Source organism: Erpetoichthys calabaricus, chromosome 12 (genome assembly GCF_900747795.2).
Source record: "Erpetoichthys calabaricus chromosome 12, fErpCal1.3, whole genome shotgun sequence".
Lineage (NCBI taxonomy): Eukaryota > Metazoa > Chordata > Cladistia > Polypteriformes > Polypteridae > Erpetoichthys > Erpetoichthys calabaricus.
The window spans coordinates 27,098,903-27,114,834 of record NC_041405.2 but is presented as its reverse complement, the minus strand read 5'-3'; the positions used below and the strand labels follow the sequence as shown (position 1 = coordinate 27,114,834).

General features: G+C 42.4%; 1 protein-coding gene across 1 annotated transcript in view; it reads left to right on the top strand.

The window, feature by feature from the left end:
* LOC114661981 (caspase recruitment domain-containing protein 10-like) overlaps window positions 1-15,932 on the top strand; it is a 174,327-nt gene that overhangs the window by 92,653 nt on the left and 65,742 nt on the right. Inside the window, exon 11 of the mRNA XM_051934920.1 lies at window positions 5,314-5,345. Within this exon, the coding sequence (XP_051790880.1) occupies window positions 5,314-5,345 (32 nt within the window). The remainder of the gene's footprint in view (window positions 1-5,313; window positions 5,346-15,932) is intronic.

Genomic DNA, 15,932 nt, shown 5'->3' with positions numbered 1-15,932 from the left:
TTTGTGTTTAAATACATTCATTTGTGTTGATTTAAAATTTGTCATTACCTGCTGCTTACCTTACTGGCTGATGAAAATGTCTGGCCCAGCTAAATTTCTTGGTTTGAAAATCTGGCCCAACTGAACTTGTAATTGAATAGCCTTGCTCTAAAACGTTCACGTGGAGAAGTCTTCAAGGACCTAAAAAAAGGTTCCCATGTAGTGTCACTCTGTAGAACTTCTCTGGCATGCAGGGCTCAGCCAAAGTAATAATTAAGTGATACCCGTGTCTGTGTGTTTTTCCTCCAGGAGCTCCAGTTTCTTCTCACAGTCCCAAGACATGCAGGTTAGGGGATTTGGCAATCCTAAATTGGCCCTAATGTGTGGTTGGTGTGTGTGTTTGTCATATGATGGACTGGTGCTCTGTCCAGGGTTTCGTTCTACCTTGAACCCTGTGCTAGCTGAGATCGGCTCCAGCAGACCCCCACGACCCTGTTCTGGACTGTATGAGTTAGAAAATGCCTGACTGACAGATGTTTTTTTTTTTGATATTCACTTAATAATGATTTGCAACAGATTTTGATTGGAAGAATACATTCTAAAGTGGAATATTAGCCATCACAAAGACAGCTTTTTCCAAATACCCGCACTTTCACTGCATGCCACTGTCATCCGTCTGTAGTTTTCCATTATTATAAGCCAGTGGCACATTTCTATCCTTACTCTATCCTACATATTTTTTAAACCGGACATTAAAATGTATTCCAGTCTTGATTTAAAAGTGAAGAAAAGACTGAATGAGATGTGATTTGACAGTTTTGCACAGGGACTTCATACAACTGCGTAAGCACTGTCCTTTTGCCCTTATTTTAGGCCATTTGCCTGTTTTGCTTGTGTACGTTTCACAGGAAGTACTGAATTTTCCAATTGTTACTGACTGTAGTGTATTGGCAGTAGACCTAAATAAATGTAAAAAAAATATTTTTCCAAATGATATTTAACAGAGAATATAAATTGTAGAAAATTGCCTGTCTAAATGACTGAACAGACTGTCTTGCTTTTCCTCTTTCTCTCTTTGTCTTTGTCTTTCTCTTGTAATGTTTCTGTCTCTTTCCTTTCTGTTTTAGAAGCTTCATCCTTTTTGCTTTCATGGTAAGCTTAGTAAATCGGTCTTGATTTCCACAGGATGTGCTTTTCAGAGGCTGTGTTTTGACCTTTTTAAAAAACACTCTGTTGAAGAAAAGAGTAAGCCTTTATACAGTGCTTTAAGCATCTGTCTGTCTAGGTCTGTTTGATGATCTTTAAAGAGTTCTAAAGATGGAAAGCCAGAGTTCACATAAAAATATCACGCTTCAAGGCATTTATCCTAGAATGTCTGTTGTGTATTTTTTCTGACATTATTTTAAGTGTTAATTGCTAATTGATTCTTTGAAAAAATGCATTATGATGTGCATAATGTAATTTACTTGGTATGTATACTGTACATACAGTTCATTCAGAAAGTAATTCAGACCCCTACACTTTCTGCACACTTTATTGTGTTGTACATTTCATTTTAAATGATTCAATTGTTCCAATTTTGCTCATCAATCTACACTCAATAACATATCTTTGTTTTTTATTTCATTTTCAAACCTGTTTAATCCAGACCAGGGTCGCAGCAGGGTGCTGGAGCCTATCCCAACTAGCAGGAACAAATCCTGGACAGGGCGCTGGTCCATCACAGTCAATAACCTATAATGGCAAAATGGAAACATGTTTTCAAAAAGGTGTTGAAATTTGTTAAAAATCAAAAATTGAAGTCTCTCATCCATGTAAGTACTCTGACTGTAATTTCAGTACTTTCTAGAAGCCCCTTTGTCATCAGTTATAGCTTTGAGTTCTTGGGTAAGTCTGGACTGCCAATGCTGATGCGCTGTGCAAGAAAGGACAGAGCCGGTTATACTACCTTAGAAGGCTGGCGTCCTTCAACATCTGCAATAAGATGCTGCAGATGTTCTATCAGACAGTTTGTGGCGAGCGCCCTCTTCTGTGCGGGTGGTGTGCTGGGGGAGGCAGCATTAAGAGGAAAGACGCCTCACGTCTGGACAAACTGGTGAGGAAGGCAGGCTCTATTGTTGGCATGGAGCTGGACAGTTTAACATCTGTGGCAGAGTGAAGGGCGCTCAGCAGGCTCCTATCAATTATGGAGAATCCACTGCATCCACTTAATAGTATCATCTCCAGACGGAAGAGCAGCTTCAGCGACAGACTGCTGTCACTGTCCTGCTCCACTGACAGATTGAGGAGATCGTTCCTCCCCCCAAACTATGCGACTCTTTAATTCCACCCGGGGGGGGTAAACGTTAACATTTAACATTATACAAAGTTATTGTCTGTTTTTTCACCTGCATTATTATCATTCTTTAATTTAATATTATTTATTGTATCAGTATGCTGCTGCTGAAGAATGTGAATTTCCCATTGGGATTAATAAAGTATCTATCTATCTATCTATCTATCTATCTATCTATCTATCTATCTATCTATCTATCTATCTATCTATCTATCTATCTATCTATCTATCTATCTATCTATCTATCTATCTATCTATCTATCTATCTATCTATCTATCTATCTATCTATCTATCTATAGGCACTGCACCCATGGATTTGGGCAGTTTACCCCTTTCTTCCTGGCAGATCCTCTCAAGTTCTGTCAGATTAGATAGGAAGCGTCTGTAAACTGCCATCTTCAGATCTCTCCACACATGTTCTGTGAAGTTTAAGTCTGGCCTTTGGCTAGACCTCTCAAGGACAGTCTAAGACTTGTCACAAACCATTCCAGCTCTTTCTTGGCTGTATGCTTCGGGTCATTGTCATGCTGAAAGGTGAACTGTTGCCAGAGTCTGAGGTTGCATGTTCTCTGCAGCAGGTTTCCTTCAAGGGCCTCTCTGTATTTGTCTGTATTCATTCTTCTCTCAATTATGACCAGTCTCTCTGGCCCCTGTCACAAAGAAGCCCCCACACAATGTAATGCTGCCACTACCACCATTCTTTACCTTAAGTATCGTATAAGACAGGTGATGAGCAGTGCTCGCATAGTCCATAGTTCTGCTCATGGAGTACAATTTGTATCTCCTCAAACCAAAGAATCTTTTTCTTCATTCTCTTGGAGACTTTTAAATGCCTTTTACTTAAGAGTAGCTTCTGTCTCGATTGATGGAGTGCTAGTGAGATGCTTCACCTATCTCAGCATAGATCAGCGTTTCTCAACCTTTAAGTATTGCGACCCGAGTTTTCATAACAGTTTTAATCGCGGCAAACCCCCCCCCCCCCAATGTTTTTTTGAAAGGAGCCCACTAATACCAATTTGTTTTTTTTTAATTAATGATATATCATAGATGCATATTTTATTATACCTACTTAACTTTTATCTACGTTTATCTAACTCTATATTTATTTTTCTAGTATCAGAATGTAGTTTAAGTTAATTTGTTTTGGTTTCAATATATGTATTTTTCTTATTTTCGATTCTTGTTTTCTTTTTTTCACATCCTCGCACCTCCCTTTTTGTTACTTTGCGCCCCCTAGGGGGGCCTGCCCCACAGATTGAGAACCACTGACATAGAATATACAAAGCTCTGTTAGAGTGACCATTAGGTTTTTGGTCATCTTCTTGTATAGATACTTAGTTTGACTAGATGGCCAAATCTAGGAAGAGTCCTGGTGGTTCCATACGTCGTCCATTTCACAATTATTGAGGTCACTGTGTCCTGGGAACCACTCAAAGCTTTGGAGATGGTTTATATCCTCTTGCCCCTCATCTATGCCCTCATCAGAATTTGACCATGGAGGTCTGCTGTGAGTTCCTTTGACTTAATGACTTGGTTTTTGTCCTGATATGTAGTATGAATTTTGGGACCTTATGTACATCCATCCATCCATTTTCCAACCCGCTGAATCACGGGGGTCTGCAGGAACCAGTCCCAGGCAGGACGCCACCCACCACAGACCTTATATTCAGTGTACATGTATATGTGAGCCTTTCCAAATGATGTCTGTGGCCTGCAGAGGTCGCCCCTGTTGCCCAAACCCAACACAGACAGACACAGGACACAAGTTCAGCACACATGGTTTATATTTTTCTTTCTTTATCCATGTGGGAAACGCCTCCCCCCCAATTTCCCACCTGCATAACACAGTCAAAACCCAAGCACAACCATTCTTTTCTTCTACCTGTTTCTTTCTCTTTTCTCTCCCTCTCTCTCTCTTTCCCTCCACTCTTCCTCCAGCAAGCTTTGTCCACCTCTTCCCGGCTCTGGCTCCTCGGGGCAGTGGTGATTGGCTTCTTTTATAGGAAAGGTTCCAGGTCTCCAATGACCTTCTTCTGGCAGGGACTTCCAGGTGTGGCAGAACATCTGCCACAACGGGGCTCAGCAGTTCTGCAGTGCCCCCTGGCAGCGCCCATGGAACCCAGCAGGGCTACTCCAAACTCCAACTCCCAAGGAGCCCTGCGGGAGGCTGAGGCACCGCTGCAACCCAGGGGGGCTGCCACCTAGCGCTCCAGGGGAAGTACTGCCCTGGAATAACCTCTCTCCCCTGGTCCTCTCATTGTCGAGGCATCCCGGCCATCCGCCACATGTCCAATAAATGAACTTTGCCATAGGTGGACTCCAGTCAAGTTCTAGATACATCTCAAGAATAATTTAAGACGCACATGACCACATTTAGAGTGCTATAGCAAAAGATCTTAAAGTAAATTGTGATTTCCAGTTTTTGATTTTTAATATATTTGCAAACCTTTTTCTGAAAAATGTATTTACTTTGTCAAAATGAGTTATTGAATGTAGATTGATGGGCAAAGAAAAAACTGCAAATTCATCCATTTAAAAACCTTTTCAACTTTTTCAAAAGTGAAGGGGTCTGAATATTTTCTGAATCTTACTGTAGATGCTCCAAGTAAATGTGTATTTGGGTAGAGATGGCAGCTTTAAACAAGAATGTTGGGTAATATGTGGAGGAACTGACAGAACCATGTGTTAACGGGTCATTGACGTTGACATTGGTTTCACATAAAAATCATCCTTGTAATATTAATTTTTCTGTGCAGTATATTGTTTCACACAGACACATTTTGAAGTCAATGGTGCCACGTTGTGGGTTAGTTCCTATCTTGCACCTGATGTGTCAGCTTCATATGACCCTGAATTGGATCAAGTAGGTTCATGAAATGTTTGGTCATCCTGAAGCCCAATTTGTCTATTATGATCCGGAGTGTGCCATTTTATCCATCTATTGATTATTACTTAATGTATTATTTGTCTGTAATCTGTTTTTCTTTTTGTTTAACAGGTTCCTGCACAAACTCTGAGGATTCCTTTCCCTAACGGTAATTGTAAAACTTTGTTAAATCGATCTTAGAATACTCAGTGTTATGTATTTCTGCCTATTGAGGGCAATACGGGTGCTGTTGATGTCAGGGACACAAGAACACTACAAAAAGGACATTCTTTCTACAAAAGCACACTGACTAAAGTGAACACATGCACCTTCACAAAGTAATAATGTTGTAAATAGGAAAGGAAAATGGGCCCTACTGCTTCTCAGGGGTTTTCTAGACAGATAATGCCCCTGCGTCTCTTTTGTGGGGTGGGGTTTCCACTTGTCCACTGTTTTAATCCATCAAACGCTCCCCACAATTCACTTCCCAAACCACTGGCTGTGATCCTCTGGCCTTGCTGTCAATGGGAACCAGGGTTATAAGTCATCCAACATGGTTACAAGCAAAACAGTATGATTTCAATAAGCTTCTTCTTAGATACAGCTATCTACAGAGTCCCATCAAATTAAGCTATTTAATAGGATGATTTTGTCTATGTTAAGCAAATTAAGAGTTTCTAGCAACTAATTGCAGATATTAGTATTGACTAAAACCTACGCACCATCTATCACACAACACAGCCACAGTGTTTTCCACCATAAAACTCAGTAACAAACAAACACAAAAAAAACACATTAAAGGCAATCATACTTGTAAGATTAATTAAAAGTTAACCAATTAATGTGTCATCCAAGTTATTTCTTAAAGATGTAACCCTCTGTGCAAAAATGTGATTTCTTATTTTCAAATTTTAAATCTAAACTCTTGGGCTCCTACCAGTTTCTTGCGTGTCGTATGTATAGATTGCCACGGTGGCACGTCATCCTTTGCCTGGTCGATGGCAGTGTGGACTTTTTACATTGTGCCAGTGTACTTTCGGGTTTTCCTCCACCCCTCAGGATGTTGTAAACTACGTGGTGCAGCTACAGAGTGAACAACACCAAAGTCATGCTAATTGGCAATAAAGCTCAGTTGATGAAAATGTGCTCCTCTTAAGTTACTCTTGTGTTCATCAGACTTTCTTCTTCTATAAGGAATCTTGGTGTCATTTTTAATTCCTCCCTTTCTTATTCTACCCACTTAAAACACATTAAGGACCTTTCTTACTTCCACCTTTGTAACATATCCAGTGTTTGTTCATTGCTGTCCTTTTCCAATACTGAGAAACTTGTCCATGCTTTTGTTACGAGGGCAATCCCAACAGTAAGGTCTCCAAAGCGGTGGGGACGTAGAGAAACTGTTCGTACGGCTGTTGGCCACACTGTTGTGATTGGTGCTTCCTCCACTCCCAAACAAGCATGTGCGGCTTCGCTGGGATGCTCAATCTTGGCTTGGCAGCCCTTGAAAATGGAGCTCCCATTGAACGCTACTTCCAAGTGCGAAGTTCGCACAGGAGACAGTCAATTTCTGACGAGACAGTCGCGAAGGTTGAGGAAAACATGCTTAAAGATCGGCGGTTGGAACTTCATCACCCACCCACACTATTGGCACCCAGTGACTACCACCTGTTCCCTAAGTTGAAAGAACATTTGTCCGGAAGGCGATTCTGCTCCGACGAAGAGGTGAAAGATGAGGTTCAACATTTCCTGAAGGACATGGCGGTGAGCTGGTATGACAGGGGCATTCTAAAACTACCGCAGTGTCTACAAAAATGCATCGACTGAAATGGCGATTATGTAGAAAAATTAATAAGTCTTTAACCTTTAAAATGATGTAAACATTATAGAAAGATGGCAAATAAACGGTTGTTTGTATTTCTAAAAAAATAGGAGACCTTACTTTTGGGATTGCCCTCGTACATCTGTTGGTTCTAAACTCTGCTGAATCAGTCATTACATAGACCCACAACAGCAAGCACATAAACACCCATCCTGCTTTGCCTTCAGATAGAGATAGATAGATAGATAGATAGATAGATAGATAGATAGATAGATAGATAGATAGATAGATAGATAGATAGATAGATAGATAGATAGATAGATAGATAGATAGATAGATAGATAGATAGATAGATAGATAGATAGATAGATAGATAGATAGATAGATACTTTATTAATCCCAGGGGGAAATTCACATACTCCAGCAGCAAAAAATATTAAATTAAAGAGTAATAAAAAATGCAGGGAAAAAAACAGACAATAACTTGAATAATGTTCAACGTTTACCCCCTCTGGTGGAATTGAAGAGTCGCATAGTTTGGGGGAGGAATGATCTTCTCAGTCTGTCAGTGGAGCAGGACAGTGACAGCAGTCTGTCGCTGAAACTGCTCCTCTGTCTGGAGATGACACTGTTTAATGGATGTAGTGGATTCTCCATAATTGATAGGAGCCTGCTGAGTGCCCGTTGCTCTGCTACGGATGTCAAACCGTCCAGCTCTATGCCAACAATAGAGCCTGCCTTCCTCACCAGTTTGTCCAGGCGTGAGGCATCCTTCTTCTTAATGCTGCCTCCCCAGCACACCACTGCGTAGAAGAGGGCACTCGCCACAACCATCTGATAGAACATCTGCAACATCTTACTGCAGATGTTGAAGGATGCCAGTCTTCTAAGGAAGTACAGGCGGCTCTGTCCTTTCTTGCACAGAGAATCAGTATTGGCAGTCCAGTCCAATTTATCGTCCAGCTGCACTCCCAGGTATTTATAGGTCTGCACCCTCTGCACACAGTCCACCTCTGATGATCACGGGGTCCATGAGGGGCCTGGGTCTCCTAAAATCCACCACCAGTTCCTTGGTTTTGCTGGTGTTCAGTTGTAGGTGGTTTAAGTCGCACCATTTAACAAAGTCCTTGATGAGGTTTCTATACTCCTCCTCCTGCCCACTCCTGATGCAGCCCACGATAGTAGTGTCGTCAGCAAACTTTTGCACGTGGCAGGACTCCGAGTTATATTGGAAGTCTGATGTATATAGGCTGAACAGGACCGGAGAAAGTACAGTCCCCTGCGGCGCTCCTGTGTTGCTGACCACAATGTCAGATCTGCAATTCCCGAGACGCACATACTGAGGTCTGTTTGTAAGATAGTCCACGATCCATGCCACCAGGTATGAATCTACTCCCATCTCTGTCAGCTTGTCCCTAAGGAGCAGAGGTTGGATGGTGTTGAAGGCGCTAGAGAAGTCTAGAAACATAATTCTTACAGCGCCACTGCCTCTGTCCAAGTGGGAGAGGGATCGATGTAGCATATAGATGATGGCATCTTCCGCTCCCACCTTCTCCTGGTATGCGAACTGCAGAGGGTCGAGGGTGTGTTGGACCTGCGGCCTCAGGTGGTGAAGCAGCAGCCGCTCCATGGTCTTCATCACATGTGATGTTAGAGCGACAGGCCGGAAGTCATTCAGCTCACCAGGACGTGATACCTTTGGGACTGGTGTGATGCAAGATGTTTTCCAAAGCCTTGGGACTTTCCCCTGTTCCAGGCTCAGGTTGAAGATGCGCTGTAGAGGACCCCCCAGCTCTGATGCACAGACCTTCAGCAGTCGTGGCGATACTCCATCTGGACCTGCTGCTTTGCTGGCACGAAGTTTCCTCAGCTCTCTGCTCACTTGCGCTGCTGTAATTGTGGGTGGGGATGTCTCTCCTATGTTGGTATCAGCAGAAGGATGTGTAGAGAGTGCAGTACTCCGAGGTGAGAGTGGGTTAGGGTGGTCAAACCTGTTAAAGAAGATGTTCATTTGGTTTGCTCTCTTCACGTCTCTCTCGATGGTGGTACCCCGCTTTGACCTGCAGCCAGTGATGATCTTCATCCCATCCCACTCTTCCTTCATGCTGTTGTTCTACAACTTCTGCTCCAGCTTTCTCCTGTACTGCTCTTTCGCCGCCCTGAGCTGGACTCGGAGTTCCTTCTGCACGCGCTTGAGCTCATGCTGATCACCGTCTTTAAAGGCCCTTTTCTTTTGGTTCAATGGGTCCCTGTGTCTTTTATAACATTAGAACAATCTAGTTGAGAACAGGCCAATCAGCCCAGCAAAGCTTGCCAGTTCTACCCACTTATTTCTTCTAAAATAACATCAGGTTGAGTTTTGAAAGTCTACTACAGCACTAAATTTACCCTTAACAAGTTTCCAATTGTGTCCCAGTATTCTTGATGAAAATAACAGTCTCAATCCACTGTACTAATTCCCTTCATAATTTTAAACACTTCAGTCATGTCTCCTGTTAATCTCCTTTTCCTTGAACTGAAAAGGCTCAGCTTTTTTAATCTTTCCTCATAATTAACCCCTGTAGCCCTGGAATCAGTCTATGGACTTTGCTGTTCTCCACACTTTCTCCAGCACTGGAGACCAAAACTGCACACAGTACTCCAAGATGAGGCCTCACCAGTGCGTTATAAAGCTTCAGCATAACCAACTTGGACTTGTACTTCACACATCCGGGCGATATATACCCTAACATTCTATTTGCTTTTGTAATGGCTTCTCAGCACTATCTGGAAGCTGACAGCATAGAGTTCACTACGACTCCTAAATCCTTCTCATAAGGTGCACTCACAATTTTCAGACCACACATTGTGTATTCAAACCTATCATTTTTATTTCCAACTAGCCGTGTAAGCCCATGCTGTAAAAAGCCCGGGGTCCTAGAAACTTTTGAAATCGTAAGAAAAAAAAAACTGAAATGTAGAGATGTCAGGTAATTGAAAGGAACTACTCTGGGCGTCTCTCTGTTAGGAGGATTCATTTTGCTGACGTGATGACTTTGCTTGTGTTATTAGCGGCTAAGTGACTTTTCTGTTTCCTCGGAGGCAGAGCCCTTAGCCCGACTCCACCTCTCACTTCCAGGCTGAACAGACACACACACTTCCATGTGTAGATATTTATATACAGTATAAGACTAGCCATGTAAGCCCATGCTGTAAAAAGCCCGGGGTCCTAGAAACTATTGAAATCATCAGGAAAAAAAAACTGAAATGTAGAGATGTCCAGTAATTGAAGGGAACTACTCTGGGTATCTCTATCTTAGGAGGTTTCGTTTTGCAGACATACTTGCATCGCTTGTACATTAGAGGAAAAGTAAAAGGGATACCATTTTGCCAATGTTAGCAGTTAAGCGACTTTGTCTTTTTTCAGAGGTTTTATTTTGCTTGTAACGCCTTATCCCTTACCCAGCCGGCAGCCACACTACCAGGACCCGTGGCCTGGATAAATTGCTGAGGAGAACCTACTTATACCAAGCCGTACCTCTGACAAATAATATCCCCCCCCCCAACTGACAGTTGAACACTAGCAAACTAAAGCAGATATGTAAAATAAGTGCAGAAATATATTAAATAAAACACAATGACAAATACAATAATACCAATCCCAAACATAAAATATATCTACATATATATATTCCTCCACCAAACCAGCAAAGTGAAAATACCACATATACAATAACAAAACCTCCCTTGCCCCTGCACACTTATAACAAACACACAACACAAATAATACCAGTGGATGATTACTGAAATGTTAATGAACGTGAAATTGAGTCCGGGTAAATAACTGTCCAGAATACTGATGGCTGATCAAAAATGGTTGTGTTTGAATCTCCTGAACTAGGGAGCTCCGCCCCCTGCTCGCTTCGCTCGCCAACCCCTGGTCGTGGGTAAGCCGAAATACATTTGAAAGAGATTATTGTTATTCTTGGTAATTGTTACATATGTATCATGCACCCCTTCGTACTATCTCGGGTTTGAGTATGCTGTGTTTTGTGGATGTTTGAGGACCTCGTACTCTCTACGGTTTGAGTGTGGGGCGGGATGCCGAAGCCTCTTGTGTTTGTTTTTTCTGTGAGTACATATGTATGTCTGTGAGTACTTATTGTATTACTGGAATGTGATTCACATATGCTGTGGAGTCCAGATCCTTGGGGCTTCTGCACCATCTCGGGTTTTTGCCTGCGGTGTGTTAGACGCGCGTTGTAGACGCCTGCACCTTCCGTACTATGTCGGGTTTGATTATGCTGTGTAGTGTGTCGTTGTAGGCGCATGCGCCCTCCGTACTATGTCGGGTGTGACTATGCTATGTGTTTTGGACGTTTGGGGACTCCGTACTCTCTCCGGTTTGAATGTGGGGCAGGATGCCGACGCCTGCTGTGTTTGTTGTTTCTGTGAGTACGTGTAATATTGTATTACTGAAATGTGATTCACATATGCTGTGGAGTCCAGGTCTGTGGGGCTTCTGCACCATCTCGGGATGTTGCCTGCGGTGTTTTAGACGCGCATTGTAGGCGCCTGCAGCTTCCGTACTATGTCGGGCTTGACTCTGCTGTGTGTTGTGGACGTCTAGGGTTCCGTATTCTCTGGGCTTGTTGCTTTATTTCTTATTTCTGTTAGTTGAGCTCTTTCGTTGTAGGCGGTGTATAGCGCGTTGTAGGCGGCTGCGCTTTTCGTACTATCTCGGGTTTGATTATGCTGTGTGTCATGGACTTTCGTGGACTCTGTAGTCTGTCCTGTTTCACTCTGTACGTTAGGTGAGCTCTTTCGTTTTTGAGCTGTGTCTCCTTCGTTCTCGGAGGATCGCACTGTAGCCGCCTGCGCACCATGTCTCCTGCGTGCATGGGTATCTCGGGTTTGACTATGCTGTGTTTTGTGGACGTGTGGGGCATCCGTACTCTCTCCGGTTTGACTGTGGGGTGGGATGCGGATGCTTCTTGTGTTTGTTGTTTCTGTGAGTACTTATAATATTGTATTACTGTAATGTGATTCACATATGCTGTGGAGTCCAGGTCTGTGGGGCTTCTGCACCATCTCGGGATGTTGCCTGCGGTGTTTTAGACACGCATTGTAGGCGCCTGCAGCTTCTGTACTATGTCGGGCTTGACTCTGCTGTGTGTTGTGGACGTCTAGGGTTCCGTATTCTCTGGGCTTGTTGCTTTATTTCTTATTTCTGTTAGTTGAGCTCTTTCGTTGTAGGCGGTGTATAGCGCGTTGTAGGCGGCTGCGCTTTTCGTACTATCTCGGGTTTGATTATGCTGTGTGTCATGGATTTTCATGGACTCTGTAGTCTGTCCTGTTTCACTCTGTACGTTAGGTGAGCTCTTTCGTTTTTGAGCTGTGTCTCCTTCGTTCTCGGAGGATTGCACTGTAGCCACCTGCGCACCATGTCTCCTGCGTGCATGGGTATCTCGGGTTTGACTATGCTGTGTTTTGTGGACGTGTGGGGCATCCGTACTCTCTCCGGTTTGACTGTGGGGTGGGATGCGGATGCTTCTTGTGTTTGTTGTTTCTGTGAGTACTTATAATATTGTATTACTGTAATGTGATTCACATATGCTGTGGAGTCAGGGTCTGTGGGGCTTCTGCACCATCTCGGGGTTTTGCCTGCGGTGTTTTAGACGCGCGATGTAGGCGCCTGCACTTTCCGTACTATGTCGGGTTTGCCTCTGCTGTGTGGTGTGAACGTTTAGGGTTCCGTATTCTCTGAGCTTGCTGCTTTATTTCTTATTTCTGTTGGTTGAGCTCTTTCGTTGTTGGCGGTGTATAGCGCGTTGTAGGCGCCTGTGCTTTCCGTACCATCTCGGGTTTGATTATGCAGTGTGTTGTGGTCTTTTGTGGACTCTGTAGTCTGTCCCGTTTTACTCTGGGGCAGGGGGCTGTATCCTCTTTTTTGTGTGGCTGTGTCGTTACCGCTTTACGTACTATCTCAGGTTTGATTTGTGAACCTTTGTGGACTCCATAGTCTGTCCCGTTTCCCTCTGGGGCGGGGCGCTGACTCCTCTTGTTTGTGTGGCTGTGTCATTTGTAGTCTCTCCCATTTCACTCTGGGGTGGGGGACTGATTCCTTGTTTTTGTGTGGCGCCTGCGCACTATGTCTCCTGCGTCCATGGGCATGTACCTGCGTCCATATCCGGTTTACCATTCTCGGTTAGTAATATGGATAAAACAGAACAATCTCACCGTGCTTCCTCAGCGAATGGTGGACAATAATGTCCAACCCTGGGGTTTCTGGCGATGACTGTGTTGTAGTGATTCCGACTGAATGAGAAGCAAACTGGAACAAGGTGCGATGTAAACAATGGCAAAAAAATGATGATCGGTTGTTGTTGTTTGAAATCTCCATCTCTCTCCTCCATCTTTCTGTCCCTCCTGACCATTTAAATAATAACGAGCCAGATGTAAGTGGCAAAACTCCGGTTCTGACGTGTCCAGGGGTCGCTGACTCCTCGCAACATCCTTCCCTGCTTCTCATTACGGGGATTACATTTATTTATTTATTTTTATTAATTTTATTGTAATCATTCCATACAAATAGATCGATTTTTACAAAAAATAGGATTGAAAATCAAATCAAACCGCACCCCTGAGAAGGAGAGCATGGCCAAAGGAGTAATACTTAAGACTTGTAAACATGCCTAAATTATTGAGTTTAATAGGGCAAAAAAGATAAATGGAGAAGGAAAAGAAATGCGTAAATAATTATTTCTTCTTATTCTAAAATATTATTGATTAGATCCTGCCAGGCTTTGAAAAAATTCTGTACAGATACTCTAACTGAGAATTTGATTTTTTCCAATTTCAAATAATATAAAACATCGGTTTCCCACTGACTTATTAGAACGACATTTAAACAAACACATATTAGTTTAAACGGGGTGCTGTGACGAGACGCGACTGGATGCAAACACTATAAACAACAATGCCTATGTGGCCCTGCTACATGCTGACATGTTCTCACTTGTGTTATTAGTGGCTAAGTGAGTTTTCTGTATCCTCAGAGGTGGTGCCCTTACCCCGACTCCACCTCTCAGTTCTGGGCCGGACAGACAGACACACACACACTTCCAGGTGTAGACGTTTATATATAAGATATGTAATACTTTACGTTTACTGACATTAAATTTCATCTACCACAAATCTGCCTAAGCCTGTATGCTGTCCAAGTCCTTCTGTGATGATATAATGGATTCCAAATGATCTGCTAATCCACCTATCTTGGTAAATAACCTAACTCTGCACATCAGGACGTTATATAACCTCACATTCTTTTAGCCATCTTAATGGCTTCTGAACACTGGATTTAGGATTAAATATAAAATTCTATTAATAACCTATAAAGCTTTATAGAGCCTTGCTCCAGACTACATTAGTAACCTCCTTCATCACTATATTCTTATTGAACCACTATGGTCCACTAATTCTGCCAGTCTCACTGTGCTCCAAACTAGCACTCTCAATGACATTTCGGCTAAGTTTATTGGTGACTGTGAAACAGGGTGGATGTATACATATGAATGCTCTCTGCACTGAACTGGCAACCTACCCAGGGTTGTTTCCTGCCTTGTACCCAGTGCTACATACAGTAGAAAAATAGGTATTTATTATTTTTAAAAAATTAAGCTCTTATAGAGTGACTCATAAAATCTAAAATTGCAATAATCCATTTGCCAGTAGTATACCATACCATACCATACCATTTTTATTTGTTAAGCGCTTAAAAACATAGCATTACAACTGACCGAAGCGCTGTACAGTTAAAACAAGCAAGACTATCCTAGTATCAATCACATTTAGCCCATTTCTAGCATCAATTGCTGCAAGGCAGAATTTTCTGTAGGTTATGATAGCTACCATTATCTTTATTGCTGAAACAAAGAAATCAAATCTCTTGTTTTGATAATAACTATTTATTATTATTATTATTATTATTATTATTATTATTATTATTATTATTATTATTATTATCCATCCATCCATTATCCAACCTGCTATATCCTAACTACAGGGTCACGGGGGTGTGCTGGAGCCAATCCCAGCCAACATATGGCACAAGGCAGGAAACAAACCCCAGGCAGGGCGCCAGCCCACCATAGATTATTATTATTATTATTATTATTATTATTATTATATCTGAGGCATTTATTTGACTTGATTTTTTTCCCTACCCAAATATACATGCAAATATAGAGATATAGAAATATACACTAACGAAGCACATTGTATATAACACTGTACCAATACTGCTCTCAAAACAGCCTCTGATCTTCATGGTATGGGTTCACAATATTCTGGAGACATTCCTTTGAGATTCTGGTCCATGTTGACATGATTGCATCACACAGTTTCTACAGAATTGTTAACTGCACATTCATAATTCAAATCTTCCATTCTACCACATCCCAAATACGAATCTCGTTATGTTCTACTAGATTTGGATCCGGTAACTGGGAAGGCCATTGAACAACACTGAACTCATTGTCATGTTCATGACACCAGTTTGAGACTTTTGCTTTGTGACCTGGTGCATTATCATACTGGAAGTAACCATTAGATGATGGGTAAATTGTGGCCATAAAGAGATGCAACATTACTCAAATAGGTCATGGCATTCAAGTGATTATTGTTTGGTATTTGGCCCAAAGTGGGCCAAGAAAGGATTCCACCATCATTCCACCAACACCAGCAGCAGCACAAGACTGTTGAAAGAAGACTGGTTGGGTACATGGATTCATGCTGCTGCCACTACCCTTTGCGAGCCTCAGCAGAAATCAGTCAGGCTATGTTTTTCCAGTCTTTACCCGTCCAATTTTCATGAGCCTGTGCCCACTGCAGCCTCAGATTTCTGTTCTTGGCTAACAGGAGTGGAACCTTATGTAGTTTTCTGCCGTTGTAC